General features: G+C 38.1%; 1 protein-coding gene and 1 long non-coding RNA gene across 5 annotated transcripts in view; one reads left to right on the forward strand and one right to left on the reverse strand.

Annotated features, from left to right (window-relative positions):
- The first annotated feature begins 53 nt into the window (after positions 1-53).
- The window catches only part of LOC125697884 (uncharacterized), a 142267-nt gene continuing 117082 nt past the window's right edge, over positions 54-25238 (forward strand). Inside the window, exon 1 of the long non-coding RNA XR_007378961.1 lies at positions 54-6675. This is a non-coding gene — a long non-coding RNA (uncharacterized LOC125697884). The remainder of the gene's footprint in view (positions 6676-25238) is intronic.
- Positions 7383-25238, reverse strand: part of AGTR1 (angiotensin II receptor type 1) — a 31385-nt gene continuing 13529 nt past the window's right edge. For 3 of the 4 annotated variants that reach the window (XM_048955622.1, XM_048955621.1, XM_048955623.1), the window contains one exon: positions 7384-19597. In XM_048955622.1, the coding sequence (XP_048811579.1) occupies positions 18465-19544 (1080 nt within the window). In that variant the 5' untranslated portion in view covers positions 19545-19597 and the 3' untranslated portion in view covers positions 7384-18464. Of the gene's footprint in view, positions 19598-25238 lie in introns of all 4 variants that reach the window. The other variant, XM_048955624.1, reaches the window with a different exon arrangement.

Genomic DNA, 25238 nt, shown 5'->3' on the forward strand with positions numbered 1-25238 from the left:
TTTTTTTTTTTTTTTTTTTGCATAGAAGAGTATAATTGAAACAATAATTACTTTTACCACCTTGATTAGAAGCAGTCTGTAAGAGTCTACCTTGTAATACAGCTGACTCAAACACTGGGGCCATGCAGATCCAGTGTTAGACAGAGGCTTTTTGCTGCTAATTTATCTCTGCTTCTTACTTGAGTTTCTCTGCATTTCTCAGTTTCCAACCCTGAAATCAGATCTGCTGGGAAAGGGTGTAGGAGGAGAGACCATGCTTTGATCTGCTACCTCTTGAAACATCACAGCTACCTGAAATCTTTACATTTTCTGTGAATTATTTAAAACTTTTTCTAAAAAAAAAAAAAGGATATATTTTGATGTGGAAATGTTGCTGTGCTGCTTCATGGAAATCGTACAGAAGGTATCCAAAGGCCCTGTGCTGTATTCTCCAGCCACTATATCACACCTGCGATGTTTTGTGACTGAGGACTCCAGCCATGCAGTTTGGTGCATGGGTCATCAGGAGAGATGGTCTGCACAGATACAAAATTTAAAAATAGACATGTATAAATGCACACAAAAACTATATGCAGGTGTAGAATATATGTACATATATACACACATTTATATCTCTGTTAAATAACCAATTATAAAAAGAAGTTCCTTCCCTGATATGGTTTCCTGACTTGTGTATATTCAACAGCAGTGTGCTGGTAAAAATTTTAGGAATTGTTCCTCATTCTGCCAAAGATTTTCCATGTAAAATGTATGGGGACTTTTTTTTTTTCATTTATTTTGTGTTGTAGGATTTTAAAATCTAATTTCACTTAATGTAACCATTTCTTTATTTAGCTCTTCAGATTGGGAAGTGATACATAGGCAAGGGCAGCTATATATTCATTGGCAGTGTAATTTGTAGATGAGGAGGATGACTAAAAGCATTTTTGAAAGAGCACTTATGTACAAGGGGGGAAAAATTCCTTATCCTTCTATTGTTTGTTTGTTTGTTTTTATTTCTATTTTGAATGGTAAATTCTATGAGGATTCATTAGTCCTGCTGTGCACAGCTTGATAGTACTTCACAGAGGATTGGGTCTATAGACTTTCTAATATTGTGTGTGAACTACAACTCACCTTGGAGACAGCTGATAACTTTCTATCACTCATAGTTTTATCCTGGTAGATTTTGTAGCGATTTGTTGGGATGCTGACATTTCCAAATCCATATCACACCTTTGCACTAATAAATGGAACATGAAGCAGCAATGTGTAGTATTTGAAGCTCTTGAGCTCATGATGCCATGTATCACACTGTATACTGTATAACACTGCAAACTTGCCATCTTAATTCCTTATGCAAACTTGCCACAGAGTTTTCTGCAGATTCAGGGTAATTTAACATGCCTTTTGAAACTGATATATTAGTGCTGTAATATGCTCAAGGTTTTTCATTGTGTGGTCTGGTAGAAGTGAGACAAATAGTTTGATTTAAAGTTTTCCTGTCAGCAAAATGATGATATCTGAGATGAAAAACATGCTGCATGTGAAGCACAACAACTTATGTAAGGCTTGGCATCAGTGTATCAACAGGTTCATGGAAAAGCAATGGTTCAAATGGGTGCCATAGCAGTTGGCTACAACACAGTGTTTTGTTTTTTGTTTTTCTTTTTGTTATCCTCTGATTAGATCTATAACAAAGAGGAATTTTGAAGGCGTGGTAAGAAGTGGGAAGCCAGGTTGAGAATCAGAGCTAGTAGGGAAACTGACATGAGGAGAGTCCCAGTTCAGCATGGGATGCAGTTCCATCTGAACAGAAATGTGACTGTCACTAGTGAAAGTTTTGCATTTGCGTGATCAGATACCCTGCAAGTTATAGGGCAATAAACGAATGTGTGAAATATTACGTATTTTTTGTATGTCTAAATACTATTTAAATAAGTACTCCCTGAATGTAGTAACATAGTAGAAGCAGGAAAAAATGTAATTTACAGGAACAGGATCTTCACTGTACATGAAAAAAATGGCCTCACATCTATTTTCTGGATCAAACTACCATTTACAACAGGCATGCACTGTGTTTCTCACTGTCTTCCTCTGCAGTGAATCAGTCTCAACTGTTGTTTCTAACCATGGCTTCTCCGACCAGCATTTCAGAGAAAGAACCACTAGAGACTATGCAGATACCATCAGTACTTTCCTAAGTCCTGACAACACTTCAAGTCACACGTTGTAGCACTGCATTGCCTTTCCCTAATGGCACTGCATCAAAAGTTTGTGATCAACTTGTGTTTGACCACAACTGAAATAAGCACATTTCTGCAGACCAACAGCATCTTGATTTGCTGATAAAGAACTTGCAGAGGGAGTGTTTTAGTCAGTATCTACTTTTTTTCCTAGTCAACTGGCTCTTTGCATGGCTCATTATGTCTTAACACCACTGATCACTTTGTAACTTTCTTTTCAAAAACACATGGATACACAAAAGGCGTTTCCTGTAAGTGTTGGATCTAGGCTTGAGAATTTAAGTGCAAAATGACCAAAACTTTCAAAATAATTGGCACCAAGTGACAGCAATAGGTCTGCAGTATTTCCTTTCTCAAATGTCTATTTAAAAGCATGCATGTGTTTCTTTGTGAAAAGGGAGAAAAGATGTAGTATTTATAAGGATTTTCTACTATTATTATTACTATTATTATTATTTCTATAACATTCTCAGCTTCAAAATCTGATGTAAGATGCAATTGGTTTGGGTTACTGGTACACCATGTAAAATTTTGTGTGCTCATAGTAGAAAAATGAAAAATTATTGTAGCTAAAGGCAAGAAAAGTCTTGGTTTCTGCACTGAAGCAAACATAGGAATACTTCAACTCAATAACTATGCAGAATGAAAGCTGGGAGAATGATTTTTCCACCAACGCTTTCTTCTTTGTCATATTATAAAATGCCATCCTAACATCTAAAATAGTTAAAACTGTGATCTTCTGAATCATTTTGCAGCACTGATTCTTTGAATCTCATTCTTGTCTCTTCATAACTGCAAAAAGGGAAATACCTCCTTGCTCATTTCCTTCACTCACCTGCTATGTAACCAAGCCCTGGTTTCGTCAGTGCAAGCTGCTGCAGACGCACAGGAATGTCAGGGTGAGGCTGCTCACTTAAATGGCTGTTCTACTTCTGCTTTTTCTGGGACCAAAGAACCACAGAACACACTGGGAAGATAGATTGGAAGTCAGAGGCAGCCCAGACCTACTAGCAGCAGCGAAATGAAAACTGGAGACATTGAATGATAAGAAAACAACTGAGTTGGTAAAGACTCAACTGATGGAGCTCTCTTGTGGAACATATTGTGTCTACAATGTTACAGGTCATTTCCTTTGCCTTTCTCTATAAACATGTTTTTCAAATTGGTTTCAAGTTGGCCCAGCTGCTTCAAGCACAGTATATTGAAAGCATATTAATATGACAGATAACTAGCAGCTGTTGTTGGAAAACTGACAAAGCAAAGGGTAGATGTTGCTTCAGAGGGTGAACTTGTGTTTTCAGACACATCTTCCTCAGTGGTTTGCTTCTCTATGAGTCTTTCTCTGCAAAGACTGAGCCAGTGACACGAGGCCACATAATTTCCAAATGCAACTATGAAACACTCATGCCTTGTAAGAAACGTATGCAGATGTACGTATTGCTCAAAGCAATGAATGACAGAAAAGTGTTCTTGATCTCTGCAATTGTTCCCTCTGTTAAAAGCATTTCTGTATCAAAGATTTGGAGACAGTGTAAAAAGTGGCACAAATCCTGACTGAATGTGTCCTAGAGGTATTCTGAGCCATTTAACCATGTCCTTTTTCCTAGGTCTTCAATCCAGACTTTGCCTTAAAACTTTTTTTTTTCTTTTTTTTTCTTTTTCTTTTTTTCCCCCCCACCAAATATAGTTTGGTTAAAATATGGGTAAACAATATTTTTCATGACTGGAAGAGATACCAATTTTTCTTTCTACCCTTAGTTTTTTTATTGTTTCTTGTCTAAAACACTGCATGAATGGCTTGAGAAGGAGACAAAAACACCACAAACCATTTAACTGCCAACAGTACGTTTTTTGTATTACAAAAATACAACAATATTACAACAGTATTACAGCAGTAACAGTATTACAACAATACTTATTTTGTACTTAAATCTATCAGGACATGTATAGCTTCAAGTCTGTTGCTGTTATGATTCTACAAGTTTCACATCACTCACAAGGCCCGTAGCTGTCAAGCACTGTGTAGCTTCCTTAATAAGAGAGAATAAACACAAATGTGCTTTGATCTACTTCATTGCTTCAGAGTTTAAAATGCACTCTGAGAGCTTGTCATGGGATTTCAAAAAACAGTTATTGAGAAGAGTAACTATGAAAGTAGCCATTTTTCACTGACATCATTTTTCTGTAATTGAGATCTGGGAGGTAAGAGCTTTATGTTTTCTTATGTGTGTATGTTTATATATATTTTTTCCCATAGTGTAGTCCACAAGAATTGTTGATCTATATAATTTTTCTTTTATAATTCACTCTGCCCTGAGGAACCACAGTCAAGCAGAAGGCCAGGAGTCTGCAAGAACACAGACAAACCATATAAGCATTTATAAGCAGCCTGGAGAGCACCAAGCATTAAAAAAATAAATCTACCTTTCAAATAGACTTACATTAGGAATCCTTGAGCTCATTTCTGGGACAGACCACATGGTTAGAGAAAGACTGCCTGCTTCCATCCATTCACAAACTGCTGATCTTTGTTCCTTTCATAATTTTCTAACATTACAGCAGCAATTACACAGAAAAATGTCTAATGTATGTTGTACTTCTTTTAATGTAGTTTAGCATCTGGAAACTTGGAGGAAACAATCTGCTTTTTAGGGGCAACATCTTCAGAATTGCTGACTTAGGCCACAATCCCATGCAGTCGCAGGGATGGAACAGCACAGAAATCTTTGCAGATCATTACAGAGGGCTATAAACTTCTTTTTTTTTCTTTTTCTTTTTCTTTTTTTTTTTTTTGAAAGATGCTTTAAAACTATTTTGGGTATTTATTTACTTCCCCCCACCCTCACCCCCCTTGTCCCAAATTGCACATTAATGTAACAGCTGTTTGAATTTATGCCCTTTTAGCAAAAATGTAATTAGGTTGCTATGAAATAGCCTACTGCTGAGAAACGTTTGTTTAAAAAGAAAAAAAAGAACAATGTTCTCTAAATAATGGAAATGAAACCTTTTATTATTTTCCTTTGGCTCCTCTTAAGTCTTGTTTCAATATCATTCAGAACTAAGTTTCAGTCCTGTACTTTCAGATTGTTATTTTTATTCTTGAATGGACCCAGAAAGGAGATACTCCTGATTTGTTTAATGGCTAGACTAAGCTTTTAAGGCTGAGGATGAGGAGAAAATTAGTATTGATGTGTAGGGTCAATTAACAGACAGGTTTTGTAATCTAAAAAACTTCTTCCTTACAGAAGAATTTTACAAGGCCTGAAGAATTTTATACTGAAGTCTTTTTTTATTTTTATTTTTTTATTTTTATTTATTTCAAGGTTTTAGAAGCTATATAGGGAAAATGATGAACCACCAACGTAGTCACAACACAAAAAGTCCATCAGGAATCATGCCTCTCACAGAATTTGCTAACAAACAGCATAAAACAAAGCTTCCACTGCCTTCTTTGAACTGTATAGACCATCATCAGAACTTCTAAGTTGTATTTTGGGAGAGCTTGCAATTTCTAAGATTACATTGTAGCCCAAGAATGTTGATCATTCAGATTCCTGCAAAACGGCATCTATTAGAAGGATACAATCCCTAGCTACAAGAAGGCAAAAAGCATCTTAGATTGTGCTGAGGCCAACAGTGTTCACTCAGAAGCATCTGAGGTGATACTGAATCTTCAAAAGCGGCTCGATAATAGAACATGACTGAAATTGTTCTGGCAGCCCTGACCAAATGAATCCTTTCTCTGGATTCTGAGGTGGGATTCATGTGGAATATAATCCTAGCGTTATCTAAATCTGCATGGCTAACCTGTATCCTAGTCTCCTCTGTGGCCAACTCTTAGCTTCAGAGATTGCTACCATGACACTTCCGACCTTGTCAGCATGTTTCTTTCAGTCAGGCCTCGTGAAAGGGCAGCTGGGCCAAACATGGCATGGGTGGGTCATGCATGGCTAGTATCAGCTGTAGATCAGCTCTAAAGCCCAGAGAGCCTGCAGCTAAGCAGCACTGCATACCAGTGTCCTACAGCTGGGCTGAAATTGGGCCTCAGGTGTGGCTGCCCAGTTTGTTAAGTGCCCCCAGGGCAGTTGGTGGTGCTCCCTTGGGAGTGAGGCGGATTGGTCAGTGTGCACCTGAGGGAGAAGTCCCATCAGGAGCAGCTGGGGGTGTGCAGTGGGCCCTCACTCTTTTTTTGTTCTGTGATGAGGTAGTTCTGTTTGGGATTTGGTTCTTCCAAACTCTCAGTTGCAAGGTAAAAAAAAGCTTTTTGGGCTGTGGAAAGTGAAAGAACTTGAATAAACAACTTCTGCTTTGGCTGGGGCCTTACTGCAGGCTGCAGGGATAACACCACAGGTGCAGCAGCCCTTGGTGCCAACAGCAAGAGGACTCTGCTGCTGTCCTGGAAAGCTGCTAATTTGGGGAGTTTTGACATGGCAGGATTACTGAGAGTGTGGTAAGTGGACAGTCTTGTTTCATGTTTTATTGGTCGCAGTCCTGATGCAAACGCAGATGTGACATCTGTGAGTGGTGCTTGGAGCTGGGAGCGTGAGCTCTGCCAACAGTGAAGTTACACCATGGCTGGGTTTATCTGTGCATCTGTAAGAATTTATGCTGTTGGGTTGGGAAAGAAGGTACATAGCCAAATCCTGATCTCAGTTGCACGTGTGGAGCTCCCAAGGCAGTAGGGCTGCATCCTGGCTCAGCACATGACCTAATGAGGTCTTGCATGATTGCGAATAATGTGGATGGCACACTGGAGAGTCAGCAAACAACTGCTCTCGTTTTTGTTGTGCTCTGCACTGGAGCATCTGTTTTGCTTCATCATTTTTTAAAAGAAAACCACAAATATTTTTTCACTAGGAAGCTGATAAATAACTGTGCTTATGTTTTTAAGAAAGTTTTGGGGAGGGGGAAGTGATTCTTCTGTTTAAATTCTTTATATTTGGAGTTGAGCATTGATTCTCAAATTGTATCTCATTGTTTTGCTCGCAGATCAGAAAATCCTACAGGGTATTCTCCCCTAGGAAATCACACAGGATGTGATTTATTTGTATTTGTGTGTGCAACTTTACATAGAATTCTCAATAGAATGTTCTCTTTCATGTCAGCATTATTTTTCTTAATGGATTTTTTTTTTTTTTTTTTTTTTTTTTTTTTTAAATTGGGACACTGGGAAGTATTTAAAATTTGTCAGTGAAAACTTAAATGAAAAGAGTTGCAGCTTTTGGGTATGCTTGTAACTGGTGTGATGTAATAAGCTGTCTTAAAGGGCTGTGTCAAAAGATGATGTTATGTTGCTTCATTTTTAAAACAGCTGCCTGAGAGAAAATGCATTCTAACAAATGGCATACCATGTGCATAGCTGGGGCAGGGTTAGCCTGAGTCTAGTCTTAGTATTTTACTGCTATTTTATATTTCTGTAGCATTTTCATTGTGTCTAGATGCATTTCATTTGATAGACGACAATCTTTTAGAGAAGTTTTAGTTAGCATTTCTGTCTTACCTATTCTTGTGGTGACAAGAAAAGGTTTAAGAATTATCTATTGGAAAGGGTATTTAATCTGTGGTGGAAACTGTATAAAGAAATCTTCAAAGGTACACGTTACTTCAAAGATGCATGTTATGACTTCAAAGTTATGGCTGGATAGGTTCTCAGGTAGCTCAGATACTTTTGTAATAAGAAATTCTCTTTTTTATATACAGTCTTCTAATGGTTCAGTGGTTTTGGTATTTCTGAAGCAGGGTTTGCTCATTTATATAGACTCATTTCTGAGTTTTTCAATACGAAAGCTGTCATTTGTTTATTGTTTATCTAACATCAAAAACATATAGTTGAACTTACTGAGTAAATTTTTGGACTCTTTCCCCACAGCATTGCATTTAGAAATTAGGCATAACAAGAATTCATCAACAAAGCAGGGGAAGTGTGTGCAAATGTGAATTGGAGGAATTCATAAATTAGATAAAGTTTGAGTTTCTTAAAGTGAAAAAGAATAAGGTTGTTTGGCTGCTAAGCAAATCTTGTCCGAATGCCCAAGTTCTGAGCTGGACAAGTCCCAGCAGTCAAGTTGAGGAGACGTTGAGTTTAGTCTCCTATTAGTGGAAGATCAGTGTACTCCTGCAGTGGGCCTGGACATTAGCATGGAGGACATGCTCATGAGAGCAAAGGCACTGCTGTATGCAGGGCAGCCAGTTTTGTGAAGACCATATGGGGCACCAGGCGTGCCCTAACATGGATCTCTCTGCTGTGATGCTTCTCTTTCCCTTACAACTCCATGCTCTCACTTGAAAGAGCAGAACAGGAAAATCCCACTGCTTCTAGAAATCAGTGGCATAAACACAGGCTGATGAATGTCAACTCTTCTGTCCAGAGGAAGTGGTCTGCGATGATATCTGTATGATATGCTTAGGTGGAATAGAGGCTGCAGCATTTCTGCCCATCTTTATGGTTATGTGCTGCTGCTGATAGGCTGAGAAGTGGTGTTCTGGAGTAAGATGATGTCTGTCTAAAACTCTGAGCCACTTCCAGATAGATTAGGGTTAGGAGCAGACCTTACAAAATTTAGTGAACTAACATAGTCACTAATCAAGGACAAGATTCTAATGATGTTAAAGGATGCCAAGATGCAGGGCCTTCTTTGAAAAACAGAAACAATAAAAAAAAAAAAAGAAAAAAGATTGATTTCAAGGGTCATGTGTAGCAGATAGCGGAGAGACAGTGAGAACAGTGTTTTTTCTAAATCAGAAAACAATTGTCAAATATGCTGCCTATTTCTGGGTATTGCTTTACTGCGTGAAGCAGCGGGATAAAGCAAGGTATTGAAATCTTGCAGTCTGGTTGCTGCAGGGATATTCTGTGATTATTTTTGAACAGGTTGATGACTGGAAAAAGATATGATTACATGGGTCAGAAGCATGATCATTGCTATGAAAAATTATTCTATGTTCTATGTAAATCTTGTCTCTAGGAGAAAAAAAAATCTCATGTTCCATGACTGAAGTAACATTTCGCTGCTAGTAAAAAGCTATGTCTTTATTTAAATAGTGGAATTACAGCTTTAGTTGAAATGTGTGAAAGGCTTCATGTAGATTAGACTTCATTGCAAAACTGATTTTTCTTTTTATAAAACATATCTTTGTCAGTATTCCAGGCTGAATTTATTGTAATTTATTGTAACAGGTACTTATCTTTTTTCCTAATAATTCCTTAAATCATATATTTTCCATTTCTGCACATCATGATGTAAGTATTGAGTACTGAAGTGCATAATATTACTTTAAAAAATCTAGTTGGGTGACAAGAATTAATTACAATTCTAAATTATTCCATAGATTTTCTATTCTACAGTAGGAGTTCTAGTGAAATGCTGGCACTAGGTAATCAGCTGGTGCTAATCTGTGTCTTCAGCTTTGAGTAGTCCAAAGAAGATTTGATGTTTTCTTTTCTGCAATAAACAAAAATAGCTTCCAAACTGTCAGAAAATAACTAGTTCTTAAGGGCTAATCATTACCAGCCTTTGTCATGGGCTTGTAATTGTTTCATGAATTCTGCTTCAATCAGGGAAAAGTGTGCTTAAGTGCCTATAAAAGTTTTTATGCTTCTATGATTTTCTCCCTCCTCATCTTCCTCCTCCCACTTTATGGCTTTATTCCACTGTCTCTGTTACTAAGCAACACTGCGCGTGGTGCTCATGCAAATTACTGCAAACTCCCTGATAGCAAAGCAGACTAACATCAGGTTAATTTCCTGATTAATATGTGCTGCAAGAAGTGCTATTCACAACAATAGAGAAGCGGCGGGGGAAAGGCAGCTAGGAAGCAGCTTTGTAGTATAAGGAAATCTTTTGTACTTTTTAGCTCAATTTGTCTGTGTCTACTACAACCCATCCAAGCAGATGGGTTGACTTTTTGGTTCCATCATTTTGGTCTCATCTGTTTTGCATTGAGCAGCCCCTGACTGCACTGTGTATATCCAATGACAGTGCAAGTGGTTGAATTGTGGTTGAATGCTGTCGTTCAATCTGTATGCAAAGGGAGATAAAGCAATTGTTTGCATGCTGATCTTGTCCTGATTTTAGAATTAAAGGCAGGACATGAGACTTCTCAGAACTGAGTGTTGTCTCTTATTTAAAGCCAATGGTCAAATTCCAGCTGACATCACTGTGAATGGACTCCAACCAGTGTTCGTGTTTGTTTGATAAATGTCTTTGATATGCCATAGTACCACTCCCCATAGCTCTTCCATGACAGCTGACTGCACATTTTTGTCTTTTCCTCTTCTTAAAAATGCGAAGTCTCATTTAACAGACTGGGGACTATAACCATGTCCATGCAGCAACACCATTTTAGATGGGGATAAAGCAGGCAGATTTTAGCACTGTGCTACAGAAATTTGAAGAGCGATGTTCAGACTGCCCTGTTTGCTCACTGGAAGAGCTGTGGCAGATTTATGGTTGGTGTTTTCAGAACTGCTTTGACTTGACTTCTCTAAATCAACATCAAAGTTTGCTAGTAAAAGGTAGAAACTGAAAATTTAAGTATAGAATATTAGCGGGTTTAATATGTAGCTGAAAGTGTGTTTGCAGTTTTGATTATTATACAGCCTGAGGCTTTATACTTCTCAAACAGCCTAATATTATACAGAGCCTGCAGGCAACTTCTGCTTTGTAGATAGTTTCTTGGTTTGAAATCTACCCATTTTCAATGTAACAAAAATAAGAGCAGGTAATGCAGCTCTAGGAACTATATCTGCATTGACCCATCTTCAAATATTCCCTGTGTTTTACTCTCTTCTCCTTCACTTAAGACACATTTTATCTCCTGTTTTATTTCCTTCTGAAGGAGAAAGAAGTACTGAAGGAGAAATACTGAAACCACTGTCAGTAGGAGGCTGTCAAATGCACAGTCAGCAGGAAGAGTTACAGACCAGATGTCATTTAATTTTTTTGCACGACTAAATTGCAATACAAAATGTGTGTAGTGATGTTTCAGTATCTTATTTTTTCCCTTTTTTTTTTTTTTTTTTTTTTTAAATTTTTTTTGGTAGAGTTCTCTTAAGAGAACTGCACTGTGCTTTTGGAAAAGCAAGCATTTCCCAGATCTGAAGCATACGAAGTCTTTGATTCCTCTGTTTTCTGTGAAAGCTGGCATTGAAAACAATATAGGATTCATACAGTTATGCAGCACTTTCTTCGTGTTGTTCCATGTGTCTTCACTGCTATAGCGAACTTAACAGCTGTGTGTGAATGCTGTATTCTGTATTATCAGTAAATGCAACACTACTGGCATTGCATGGCAGGAGTTTCATTGTAGGTGAAATGGTGATGGGCTGTCCCTACCTGTGGCAGATCTTTCAGGAGGCTGTGGATTCTATGGATTTATTGAGCCGGATATGTAAAGTTTATTTGCAGTGAAACTCGGTGCTAATGAGCACAAGTGCTACTCTGTGTGGTGGTGGCAATCTGCTCATAGCTGGAAGTTGTGGAGCTTTGCAGTGCCGACTGGCTTCTGCTTTGACACAGGCATATCATCAGTCAAATGATACGACAGGAGAGATAAAGGCATGTTCCGTCATGGAACAGCCTTGTCAGTATTTGAATTAGCTTGGTAGAAAACTTGGCCTTCAAACACCTCCAAGGTAAGCGTAACTTCAAGTGAAGTGTAAGGAAAAAAATGATCTTGCAAATAAGCTTTGCAATCTTCTTTTGGGTTGGAGGTAAGAGATCAAAATCAGAATATGCCTTAGATAGGTTAGATAGTGGGTTTGCTTTTTTTTTCTTTTTAAATATACTGCATATTTTCTAGCATCTTGACAGGATTTTGCCCAAATGCCCTGTTCAAATCCAGCATGTTTGTGGGCTACAGCAATGAATGTTGGTGTTTTGGAGCTCATCTGCTAAGCTCTCAAAGCATATCCAATACTCACGTAACAGTGAGCCCTGCAGGAAAACTGAAGTTAGATCTTACAGAGAGCGTAGTTATTCATTGTAGGTGCAGAATATTACCCAAGTTGAAGCAGTAAATAGAACATATTTTTACCAGTTAGCTTAAAGTTTTCTTTAAATAACAGAATGTTGATTCACAAGCCTTGTTGAGCGAAACAAAATCACATTGCAACTTCAGAGTTTCTAGATTATGAGCTGTATTAAAGAAAGAAAAAAAGGAAAAAAAAGAAAAAGAAAAGAATGTTCTCATTTGGAGTCCAGTGTTCTTGTCAGCTCCTGTCCTTCCTAAACTCTGCTGCCTCTGTTGAAAAGTAAAGCTAAAAACACCTTTGTTTGGAGGTCTGATGAAAAACTGAATTTGAACAAAACAACCTAGCCATGTGGTGTGAAGAATAATTTGAACCAACACAGTTAAATGTATTTTAGAGTAATATCTTCAATATTTTAAAATACCATCAACTTGATGTAAATGCTTCTGTGAGAAAATATTTCTTCTTTGCAAAATTACCAGTTTTACCAAAACATAAAATTTGATAATCCTTTCTAAAGCAAAGCACTACATTTCTGCTGCTCACTCATCTAAAAATTACAGACAATAGCATACAAAGTTACCACTGATAAACAGAGAAATTCAAGAATAGCAGAAGTATCATTTTGCTGTATTGAAGATACACACTGCACCATGTAACAGTCTAACATAGAAAGTATGCTATGAAGTATGCCTTGCTGCATATTCCTTTATACTTCCACTTCGAGTGATCAAATTACACACACAAAATGACCAGGTTCAACATTAGCAGTTCTCCATTATGTGAAATTACATCTCCTGAACCTTTTATTTATACTCTTTCCTTGAGAAGTATCCTGCAAATCATAAACATTCTCTCTTTTCATGGCTGCTTTTATACAAAGAAGGGTTTGGGTCTGCAAATTTTATTACGCTTGAGGGTTTTTTACAGTGCAAAACCAAAATCTTAGAGAAGGGTTTAAAAATAAAAGCGCTTTGATCAAAACTTAAGAAAATAGCCTTATTTTAGCTCCTTTAGTATTTCATAATTGTTCAGTGAATTTAATTATACATAGTACTACTGCAGTATATATTTTCTGTTCTTTTGTATTTGTACACTGGGCTCTAAACTAAGCCTGGAGTTCAGGCTAGGTAGGCCAAGCTGATACAGATCTATATGCAGCACATTATCTGCCTCTCCTGGACATACAGTTACCTGATGGGTTTCTAAGACACTGATAATACTGGAGTACTTAGAGTAAGATAGAAATAAATCTCTTCTTTGAGTGGACTAACACAGCAACAGAGATGGCTTTCACAAAGATGTTACCTACTGATGACACGTTTTGTATCTTTTCGTAATACTTCAGACAACAGAAGCTCTTATAATAGTAACTTTTTACAATATGAAGCTATTTCTATTGAAATAGGAAACACAGCCACCACTTCACAAACCATGACTGCACAAAAATACTGAAATGAAAATATCTAGTTTTTGACACGTTATTCATAGGGTATTTTTAAAGCTGAAGGACACAGCACGAGACCACTACAAAGACTGCAGGATCCTGCTCTCAAACATGGTCTGTACTTATTTCTTGTATAGCCACGTCTGCAGAACTCACCAGCGACAATGAGCCTGACAGCTCTGTCATTAGCACAGTGGATTTGTTAACTCAGCCTTGGTAGCGAGGTCATTGATAAAATGGACTTAGTGATTGATAGAACAACCTCATTGCTTTGCACTAGCTTGTGGGATGGTACGTTGGCCAAGCCTGTGACAGAAGAGCAGAGCTGGAGACCCGACCTTGTGAGTTGGGTAGGAATGGTTTGATATGTTCCAAACTGAGCAGGATGTTCTAAAGACACTTAAAAGAGCCTCTCCAAACTTTCTGAAAGTTCTTAACCCTTAGCTGAAAGATTTCTTCTTAGGTTCTTTAAAAGCAAACTGAAAACAAAACAGAAATTTGTGAAAATAGAATTATTTACATACAGCAATAAGTATTTCTGAAATTAACAAGTTCCTTATTAGGCCTTCTCCTTGCTCCATCCCATTTCCTCCTAGTTTTTTTGTTTGTTTGTTTGTTTCCACAGTGAACTCTTCTCCCTGGGAACACTTGCACTTTAAAATACTTAAAAAGCAGGTCACTAAGATAAATTGTTGCTGAAGCTATGCAAGCAAAACCAAACCAAACCTGGGAATCCTATTGTATTGTCTGCTGTTGTCGCAGTTCCAAGTTGATGAGAACCGCCATCTTAACAGTGATTCTGGTAAAGCAAAGGACATGTGGCCTCTGCAGCACCTCAATTAACAGTATAATTACAAAACAATTGTTTGAGCTAAGAACCCAAATTAATCCCCACTGTATCTGTAAGGGCTTTGCTGAAATTAAGGTTATTCAGCACACAGTATGATTCAGACTAGGCATTTAATGGGCCAACCAGTATAGAGTGGAGTGTGAAACATCATAAGGGACAACTGCACAATAGAAATAAATGTTATGTATGTACATCACAGAATCACAGAATTGTAGGGGTTGGAAGGGACCTCCAGAGATCATCGAGTCCAACCCCATGTCCAGTATAATGTGATTTATCAGTTATTCCTCCAGCACAGGGACAGTATTCATTCATACAAGTCAACAGTCTATAACTGCAATACCCTATATTTAGGGCTAAGTGCTGTCCCCACTAAGGTCTTGAGATCCACATACCAGAGTACAGAAACAGACTAAAAGCATATCAAGGATTTTAATTTTGGATACCCTAAGAATAGGAAGTACTTTGGATACTTGTTTTTAAAATGTAATATTGTTGCATCTCAACTAACTTTGTGTTCTTTAGGAAAGTGAGTTCTGAAGTATGTGAAACTAGTTCATGTTTTGATATTAAGTCAAGAAGGCTCAATACAAAGATATCCTAAAGTGGCAGTCGTACAGGGCCAAACCTTACTCTTCTCTCCTTTGTTGGCAAGGAGTAGGTTCTCTAGCCTTCTGCCTGCTCCTCAGTATGGACCATGCAGTCCCAAGCATATCACAAAGGCCAAGGAGGCTCTGCTCTTATCTGCACCTAACAGATGACCAGACAAAAACCAAATTTGTATTGAGTCTTTGCCTCTTGCATGCTGGAGGTCAGAATAATTAAGTTGAGGTGCTTCAATGAGACACTGTGATTAGAAAGGGCCTGACCCTGCACCCCATGGCACTGCTGTTCTGCACGCCTCACTCACAGGTCTCCAGCACAGGATTCCCAGCAAGTACATGGGTAGGGGATAGCAAGGATCAGCAACAAAGTGTTCTCAGCACCTGCACTGATTACAGCACGATGGGTGAAGAAAATGGTGTGAGTTTACTAAAGGAGAAGGGGACTCCAACTGATTTCTGCTTTGAGGCTCTGTGGGAGCATCTGCAGTTGCTCCCATACTGCATACGGCTGCATGCAGTAACAGCTGTGCTCAGGAGGCATTAGCTCTGCTGCTGCCCTGTTAGATTTGCTGGAGACTTTTAACTTCGGATATAGGTGGTTTTCAGTATGTATTGATTTTTGTTTTAGGAAATGCTAAAATAGGATTCTGTCCTTGACAGCTGCTGACCATTCTCCAACCCCTTAGAAAAAAATATATATATATCTGAGAGTTATTTATTTATTAGCTATCTATTCAAGGCTAGCATTTCCTTCAAAGCACAACAGCTGCAGTCCTTTCCTGGAGCAACCCAGAAGAATGTGCATGCCCTAGCTTTTTCCCACGACACAGGTAGCACCAGCAACTAGGATACATGCTCTTGAAAATGCAGGATATAGCTTGAAATGATGAAAATCACTATCTAATGGCTTCTGGTCTGTTTTGTCCTGTGATAGTTATTTTTATTATTCATAGTCACTGCTGACTGCTTCTTTGTCTTCCTGATAATAAACGAGTCATTTCAGTTAAATACTTAGTTACTGCTTGCACAAGTATGGGTTTTTTCTGTTTATTATATATGTATGCAAAAATAGTCAAAGAATTTATGTGCGTCTTTGAGATATCTCCTGTAGTAACACAGTCAACACTTTGTAAATGAGCTATGCATTGTGGTGGTCTGGGACACTGGTATTTGGTGACCAAAGGAATCAGCAGGTGTTAGAGAAACACTTGCTTTGCTCCTTCCCAAGGAAGCTGAATACAAAATTGTCCATCCAGGAAGCAGTTACTTCTACAAAAGTTTTGCCAGAGGCAAGGATCTGCAGATCTATCAAGAGGCAGGAAAATATTGCTGCTTCTTCCTTTAGTAACTTTTAAGATGAAAAATTTGTGGCTGTGTCCAGCAGGTGGCAAGCACAGCACACCGAATTGTGTCTGAGAAAGAGGTACCTCCTCCATTGGAGCTCCTGATGCTGTTCGACTTGTACGCGTATACGTGAACAAAATGTCATACAGATAAATGGCAAGCTCTGATAGTCCTTCATCAGCTTACTGTGTGCTCTGGATGCTATTTATAATGTATGGCACTGCTGCCATATTTATTTTCAAAGAATGGCTATTTCACACGCCTGTGTAAGGATATAAGCTGAAAATAAAGCGCTATAGGTGAGAATAACTCAGCTGTCCCTGAATGACACGTTCAGGTATCAGATTTTTAAAATAGCTTTCAATTAAATCAACCTTCAATGAAAAAGCATTTTTTAGTGAAGTACAGCTGTAGAAGTTTTACTGAATCATCACAGTGCCTTGTGAGATGTAAATAGGAATTATAGAAAATCCAGCTGCTTGCTAACTAAGCAACATTAAAGATATCATTCAGAAGATTATAAATACCACAAATTCTCCAGGGTCGTGTATCTGTCTATGTGACAAATATGTGGATTTTTGGAATTTTTTTTCTTAAGCTTTATTATGTTGGAAAGTATTTACGAGCTCATTTATCTTTGAAGAAAATAAATGGGAGTTAATCAGGCAAATATTTTCTGGAGTTCGTTGTCTGAGATTTATAAGGATATGTGAGGATTTCAGGAGTTGGAACTTCTTATCACCTTTTCCCCTTCATTTGTGGAGAGCTTGAGCCAGATTTTTGTTCTGATTTATGCTAGTATAAAATCAAAAATTGTTAAAATTGTTCCATACAAATAAAATGTGGGTCTACATAGAGCAGATAATCCTGATTCTAGGATCAGTTTCATATAAGTGAACAGCAATGAAGTAAATGCTAAGGACAAAGTTTGGTCCTGCTTATTTAGTGATATGACTAAAAGCCTCACAATGCTTTTGTCAGAATCCGAGCTTAAATGTCCAAGAATTTTGAAGAACTGAATGGATCTCATTAGTTGGTACTTCTCTCATAGAGTACTCTGGTTATTCTACAAAAATAGCTTGAAGGTTTCTGATTGCTTCTGTCCTACGACTTCTGTTTTCCAACAGTTGCATAAAACATGGGATTAGCCCACTCCATAAGCTGTGTTCTTCAGTCAGCACAGCACACCATTGAGAAATGTGAGGAAACCCTATTTGTGTGTCTGTCTGTCTGTCTCTCTCTCTCTCTCTCTCTCTCTATATATATATATGCGTGTGTATATATTACTAGTATAAAAATACCCACTGGGATAAAAATGTTTGAAGAAATGTTTGAAATCTCTAATTAGGAATATAAATCTAAAAATATATTTATTCTATATTTAATAAATAAACCTGCATTTTATTGCATATATTATGAAATTTTGCTATTTAAAAATGGAAAATAGTAGCACAAATCAGAATGAGACCAGTTTCATGGTCCTTAAATTTCAGTTTAAGTTGGGCCTGTAGATAAAGTATATGTTAGAGAAACAAGTTATAAATACAATGACAAATGACTCATTAAAAAGAACAACAACAAACAACCTACAACAAAAAAACCCCACAAACCCAAAACGAAGCAATGTAGTTCCATCAGGGCCTGAAACAAAACTTGGGCAAAACTTGGCTCACATACGCAAAACAGGTTCTTCATAATTCATGTCACTTACAAAAGCTTTTCCTTTGAGTTCAGAGATGATCTGTAGTTTTGAGTAAATGCAGAATGCTGACAAACTCTGATGTACCTGTCCTATCATTTATGCTGCTTTCAACGAAGTAAAACAAAATGAAAATCAGGCAGTCCTCCGCATAAGGTAAAATAGAAGGCCACTGCTAAATCTTTGCAGTGTGATTTTGCTGAAGTGATTTAATGTTTCTGTAATAAGCAGTAAGCTGTGATGTCTAGGACTGCAGATGGATTTTGTCATTCGTGCTGCTTCGTTCACAACCTTGTTCAGGAAAAAAGAATATAGCAAAGTGCGTCACTCAGTGTCAAAAGACCCAGCAGTCTTTTTAGTGGGCAAGCGTATATTTTCTGGTGGTCGATACGAGAGGGAGCTCATTTTTGTAGTGAGACTTGGATGTGTGCTGACATTTGGTGGAATGTATTTTATTAGCTGAAGGAAGTATTTTTTAAAGTTTTTTCCAAAGAAAACATAAAAAAAAGGATTCAAACAATTATTAAAGTAAGCGATGCAAATAGTAAAGGGCATAGCTGTATCCACAATATCAGTGATTTTGCAGTCTGTTATTACATGTAATTGAATTAATACATCCAGAAAAGTGAACACTTGATGAGGAATCCAGGAAAAGAAGAAGAAAAACACTATTGCCACAATCATCTTAAAAATGTCATCATTTCTGGTCTTATTTCTTTGAATTTGATATGCCTTCTTCAGGGTCTTCCAAATCAGGGTGTAGCTTGTTAGTATGATAAGAAAAGGGATCAAAAATCCCAGTAAATTCTTGGATAAGCCTAACCCAACCCTCAGTGTTGTGTTATTGTTGTCATATCGAAAGCCACAGACTGTCATGTTCAAGTTCTCCGCAAAAAATATGTTACGATGAATGATGACGGGCAAACTGGCCACACCAGCAAGGAGCCAGATGACAATGCAGGTTACTCTGGCAACAAACATGGTACGCCGGATTCGTGACTTCACTGGATGTACTATGGCCAGATAGCGGTCGATACTAAGGCATGTGAGTAGGAACACACTGGCATACAAATTGAAACTGATTCCTGCTGATGCTAGCTTGCATAAACAGTTGCCAAAAGGCCACTGGTATTCCATGGCCGTGTAGGCTGCCCAGAGTGGCAGAGTTATTAAAAAACACAAGTCAGCCAGCGCCAGGTTTAGCAGAAAGATGCTGGCCACTGTTTTTAATTTCATGTAGCAGTAAATGACAATAACGACCAGGCTGTTCCCAAATATGCCTATGATGAAGATGATACTGTAAACAGTTGGAACCATAATGTAGATGTAACTGTGCCTTCCTGAAACAGGACAGTCGACGTGAATTCTCTTAACAGTTTCTTCAGTAGAATAGTTTGGGACCATCTTGGTCTCTTCTGCTGTGGCCTTGTTTCAGGGAAACTATGTGAAGATCAAACCTGTGGGGGGGGAGCAAAAAGAGGAAATAAAAATAGTTCATGAGGGATTTAGGGTGTTTTTTAAGTTTCAATTAAATCTCAAGATTTTCTGTTTAACTGGGGATACGAATCATTGTAGCGAATTCCATTTCTTACTCATAAGACATGGAATAGTCAGCAATTAATCTGCTTTTCATTAACTGACTTCTGCCTATGACTTTCAGTTGAAAACTAGGTTGTAGGTACCCCATTATTATTCACTACTTTTCCTGAAAAACTTAAATGGAAAGCAATGAAACAGATTTTTCCCCTTTTAATTTTTATTCATAAGTATATGGTATTATCTCTCTACTGGTGTTCCTTTGCTTTTCTTTCCATGTGCTTGTGTCATACAGCTAATGCTACTGGTGTTTCATGCTTTTCCTCAATTTTATAATTTCTGGGCCATATCCTGCCCTCATTGTCAGTGAAATCAGAATTTCCTTCCAAAAACATGAGCATAGGGTTCTTTTCTGGCTTTGAATAGAAGTAGTAATCAGGTCTGCAATCTGCAAGTTGTGAACGTGCAGTTCATTCTCTGCAAAACTTTACCCTGACACCATAGATAGCGGTTGCCTCAAATACAAAGCACTTGTTTATCTGGAACTCACATTGACTTGAGTGGGAATTTCACAATGTGTGTTCCTCTTGAATCATTTTTTGTTTGGAAGGCAGGCGGATGAAACCAGCAGTTTCTTTTACTTTGCTCTTTGCTGATTTGGAGCAAGAGTAGATTATATGTTGCAGCCTTGCTGCTATACCTATAGGAGGAGATTTAATCTGACTCTACAGGGGCCTGGAAGTGAGCCATGCAGTATGTAACAGTTTAGCAATAAATAATAACAACTTAAAAATGCCCAAATCAACCCAAGAATACTGATTCTCAGCCCACAAAAACTGAAGGGAAAATTCTTTTTCTATAACAGATGTGTCTTGATAATCTTGATCATTACAGCTTCTTGAAAATACTGAGAAAGCAGAGAGCCAACATCTTAAACTGATCGATTTATATCTGCTAAGACAGTCATAGAGTCATTAAGGTTGGAAAGGGCTTCTGAAATCATCTAGTTCAAACATCCACCTACCACCAATACTGCCCCCTAACAACGTCCCTCAGTGCCACATCTCCACGGTTCTTGAACGCCTCCAGGGATGGTGACTCTACTGTCTCTCTGGGCAGCCTGTGCCAATGCATCACCACTCTTTCTCAAGAGTGAAGAAATTTCTCTTGATATCAAACCCGAACCCTCCCTGGTGCATCTTAAAGCTATTCCCTCTAGTCCTAAAAGTCAAGCAGAGCCAACACAGAAGTATTCAATGCCTTTGAAATACACAAATGGTGGGGAGGGAAAGAAAGGAGGGAGAGCCACAGAGCTGTCTTTCGGTGTTTTCTCAACTGATTTCTATTTTAAAGTAGACCTTGCAGAATATAGCAGAAACAACAGTGCTAGGAGTTGGTTGTACATTGCTAATTTTCATTTACACTAAAAGAATCCAACAGATTTCCTTCAATTTTTTGAACAAGGTTCCAGATTAAAATACAACAATATGTTAATGAGCAAATGTTATAAAAATAATGACCCAAAATGGCAGATAGCTGTACATTCAGAGTCTTTACTTAGATTATTTTTTCCTATAATCAAGCGCTGTATCTCTCAAGCAAAGCTATCTGTATATCTCAGAAACTGTGCTTAAGCACTCTGACTATCATTTTACTGTGTATGTTTAAAAAAAAAAAAAAAAGTACAAAGAAAGAAAAGAATTCAGATAAGAGTTATTTTGATCTCTGATGTGAATAGCCTTCTGCTGGACCTTAAATATTTAGAAGCTACCTAGATTCTGTCTGGCTTAGAAGTATGATGCTGAACTATGAATGACTGAAAAAAAAGAAAAAAAATCTCTGAAAATCCAATCTTGTGCTTCTTTGTTGTTAATTAGTAACCTCAGAAATAGAGTCTAAGGATGTTAGAGAAGTCACAAATTCACATTACTAACTTATGTTAAGTAAAAAGTTTTGAAGTCGTAATCTTAGAGTAAGAAAAATACTTCTAGACCACATCAATTCTATGGAAACTGTACAAATATAGCACTCGTTTGGTTTGCCAGGGCTTGTGTGTTTTGCAGGACTAATTTCCTTATTAATGATTTATGGCTTTAGCTGTGAGTCTGATACTAAACTTCCAGAGTGAATAAACAGCCAGTCTTCACTTAAAACAAAAAGAAAGAAAGGAAACTTAGAAAAATAAAAATAAAAATCAGTAGTTATTATCGCAGAGTAATTTTTATTGCTGTGTGCAGGATCCTGACAGCTGTCAGCCCAACCCAGTCTGTGCTGCTTGAAAACAAGATTAAGTGAAATATACTGGCTTTAAAACAAACAAAAAACCCTGTAATGTCACTTTTGTATAAACAGTATATATTCAGAAAGATACTTGCTCTTTCAGTAGCGTGGGCTGTGTTGTTAAGGAGGCAGTTGCTCATTATTTTCATTGCTAGCACTGACGTTCAAGGGTGGGCTGTGTGGGGCCCTGGGCAACCTGATGTAATGCCTGATTTAATGGGTGGTAACCCAGCCCACGGCAGGAGGGTTGGAACTAGATGATCTTCAAGGTTCTTTCAACCCAAGCCATTCCACGTTTCTGGTAAAGGCAGAATGCTACTGTGTTAAAGACTGATGCGCTCCAGCTAGGAGACAAATCTTATTCCTAAATAGTTGACTTTTTCATCTTTGTTTTTAACAGGAAAGTGGCACACAGGTACACCTCTGCAAAGCCCATACAGGAGGTGTGGGGAAAAGCCATGCACTGAACACAGAATATGGGTTGCAGTCAGTACCTTTTGAGCACGTCTCTCTTCGGCCCTCACTTAATTATGTTTTAATATTCTTTTTTTCCCTCTTAGTGCTCTATTATAAGGTCTGCATCAGTAAGTTGATTCAGTAAATCAAATGGGGCAATCTCAAGACTTAGGATCTTGATATTTCTGGATATTGGAATTTAATTCCAGTTAATTCCAGCCAATGACAAACCTTTTGTCAAGATATGTAAATATCTACCAGGCTCTCCAATTTACTCTGTGAATTAGTCTTGATGCTTCAAAATGACACCATCTTTTTCTACCATGTTTAAGATGTTACAAAGTTAAGCAAATACATCTGATGCTACACATATATACTCCATTTTGATCACATATGGCAATTTGTGCTTATCTTGCTGGCTCTCACTGTGCCATATCTACAGTACCTGGTGTCTGGCTCTGTGGGAGGTCATCCTATTCATAGGACAGGGAGCACCAACACAAAAAGACCTCAAGATAAATCCTCTTATCTCAGCCCTTGGTTGTGAAAGTGCTTGACAGTAAATAATAGATTCTGCAACACTGAAGTCTGGCAATATGTACCTTGCCACACCTACATGCTGGTGCTGTGTGCTCTGTTCACTACCACAGCCAGCGAATGGGGCTTTGAGCAACCTGGCCTAGAGAAAGGAGTCTTTCCTGTAGCAGAGGGGTTGGAACTAGATGATTTGAAGGTCCCTTCCAACCAAAATCACTTTTTATCTTATATCCTTTGCTTATTTATCCACTGAGATAGTGGTCAAAAGTTAGCACTATGAAACTGAAGTCAGCATTGCAAATCAGGCCTGCAGTAAAGTATGCAAAGCCCAATTAAGGTTGAGCAAGACATTTCTCCAAGACTAGATAAATGGTTATAAGCACTTTATAAAAGCAGGTGCTTCCACACAGGATGTATTACAGACTACAGAAATAGTGGTTAGTGCAACTTTCTTCTCTTAGAATTCACCACAACAGAATAAACCACTGTCCACTTAAATGCAAGTACTGAAATTGTGCACACAGATAATTCCATTTAAAGCATCTTAAATGACCTGAGTTAACATAATGATAATTGGATCATTTGAAGGCTGATACACAAGGAGCTTTTTCTACAAAGACTGAATTGAAGTGATTGTGAATGGCGTGGCAACATCAATCTTAAAGCAAATTATCTGGTGAGCAGCAAACCCCTGTTGTATGTTACTGTCCTGTTTGACCTTTTATCTTTTTTAATTACAATGATTATAATGAGTCACTGATAATGAAATGCTTGAGACTGCTCTACCGACTATTATTTACCACTTCATTCATTGCTTCTGTTGGGTGAACATGCATCCTAATTAAACTGCCTGTCGAAACAACAAGGAATGCTAGGCCCATACAAGGTAAACAGCACTCTGCCTGCTGAAAGATAAGATCACACTGACAGTGGCTTTCTGTGAGAACTTCATCAGCTATAAATAGGTAAGCAGATGTCACAAGTCAGTTTTCAAACAAAAAAAATGTGTTTTTAATATTTGCTTTGATAGAAACTAAGCAAACTGACTGAACAACCCTGCCACCGTTAGGAAATGTGGTGGTGCTTTTTTTTCTTCTGATGGTAGGTTATTTACTTTTCTCATAAATGAGATGATATTACCATGTTGGAGGATGATGCATTCTAATTTTATACAAAATTATTACACAGGGAGAAGAGGCTGTAAAATGTTTGGAACAGTATGTTCAGTATTGAACTATGTTTACTTTCCTGTGGTCCAAGCTTTTTCCCTCTATCTGGAGATTTTAGCTCCCACTCCTTTCCTAATTTCTTGTATTTTTTTTCTAATTGCTGAGAAACTAATGATACTTCCCAAATGCTTTATCTCACTGCTTTTTTTTCCCACCCAGCACTGCAACCCCCTTGTTCACAGTATTTTTAAATATAAATGTATTTTTTTTTCACTTCATGTCCTACTTCAGCCCCTTCCTTGCCTTCCTGGAGCTCCTGAGCAGAACCAAGCTTATATTCCACAAATACTTTGCACCAAATGCAGTAGGAATCCATCCAGAGAAAAGAATTACTGTTTAACAAATATGGATTTAGAAGATAAATGAACGTAAGAAACAAATTGAGTGCAGTTCCTGTCTGAGCAAACAGTCTTGCAGAAAACCTATGCTCATGTAATAATCATAAATCCATTCTCCAGAGCTGGGGGAAGGACAATTGCTTGGGAGCCCTGTGACTAATGTCCCCAGCATGAAGAGACTGGACATTCTGCAAAGCTGTATACCTACCTTTCTCCTAGCTCTTTTGTTGCTTCTTCTAACAGCCAGTTTTCCTCACTCATAGCTTAACGAAGTATTTTTAGTCTACAGTTGATGTGTGAATTGAGAAGGGTGAGAGCAATGCAGACACTCAAGCAGTAAGGACACTATCGTGGCCTTGCAGTGTGTCCGGGCCTCCTGTCATCACTACTGCTATCTTCCACAGAAATCAGTGTCTAACTTCGTGCTGAGTGACAATAAGCAAACATACTGCTGAACTGTAACTGCAGCAGGCAGTGTGGAACTGGAACCCTGTCTGTGCATTGGCTCAGGAGCAGCAAGAACAGAAGTAAGCTTCAAAAGATCCTTATTTGTAACTGTCAAGTTGGGTGCTGCTTTTGCAGTTTTGGAACAAAAAGTGATTTGATATGAGAACAAGTAGAATTTACGGAATCTTGTAACTTGGCCTCTGCATAGATGTCCTCCTATTCAGTCGTGCATAAAGCAACTGCTGCTGCACTGAAACTGCTGTCAGTTTTGTGGT

This window comes from Lagopus muta, chromosome 9 (assembly GCF_023343835.1).
Source record: "Lagopus muta isolate bLagMut1 chromosome 9, bLagMut1 primary, whole genome shotgun sequence".
Taxonomy (NCBI): Eukaryota; Metazoa; Chordata; class Aves; order Galliformes; family Phasianidae; genus Lagopus; species Lagopus muta.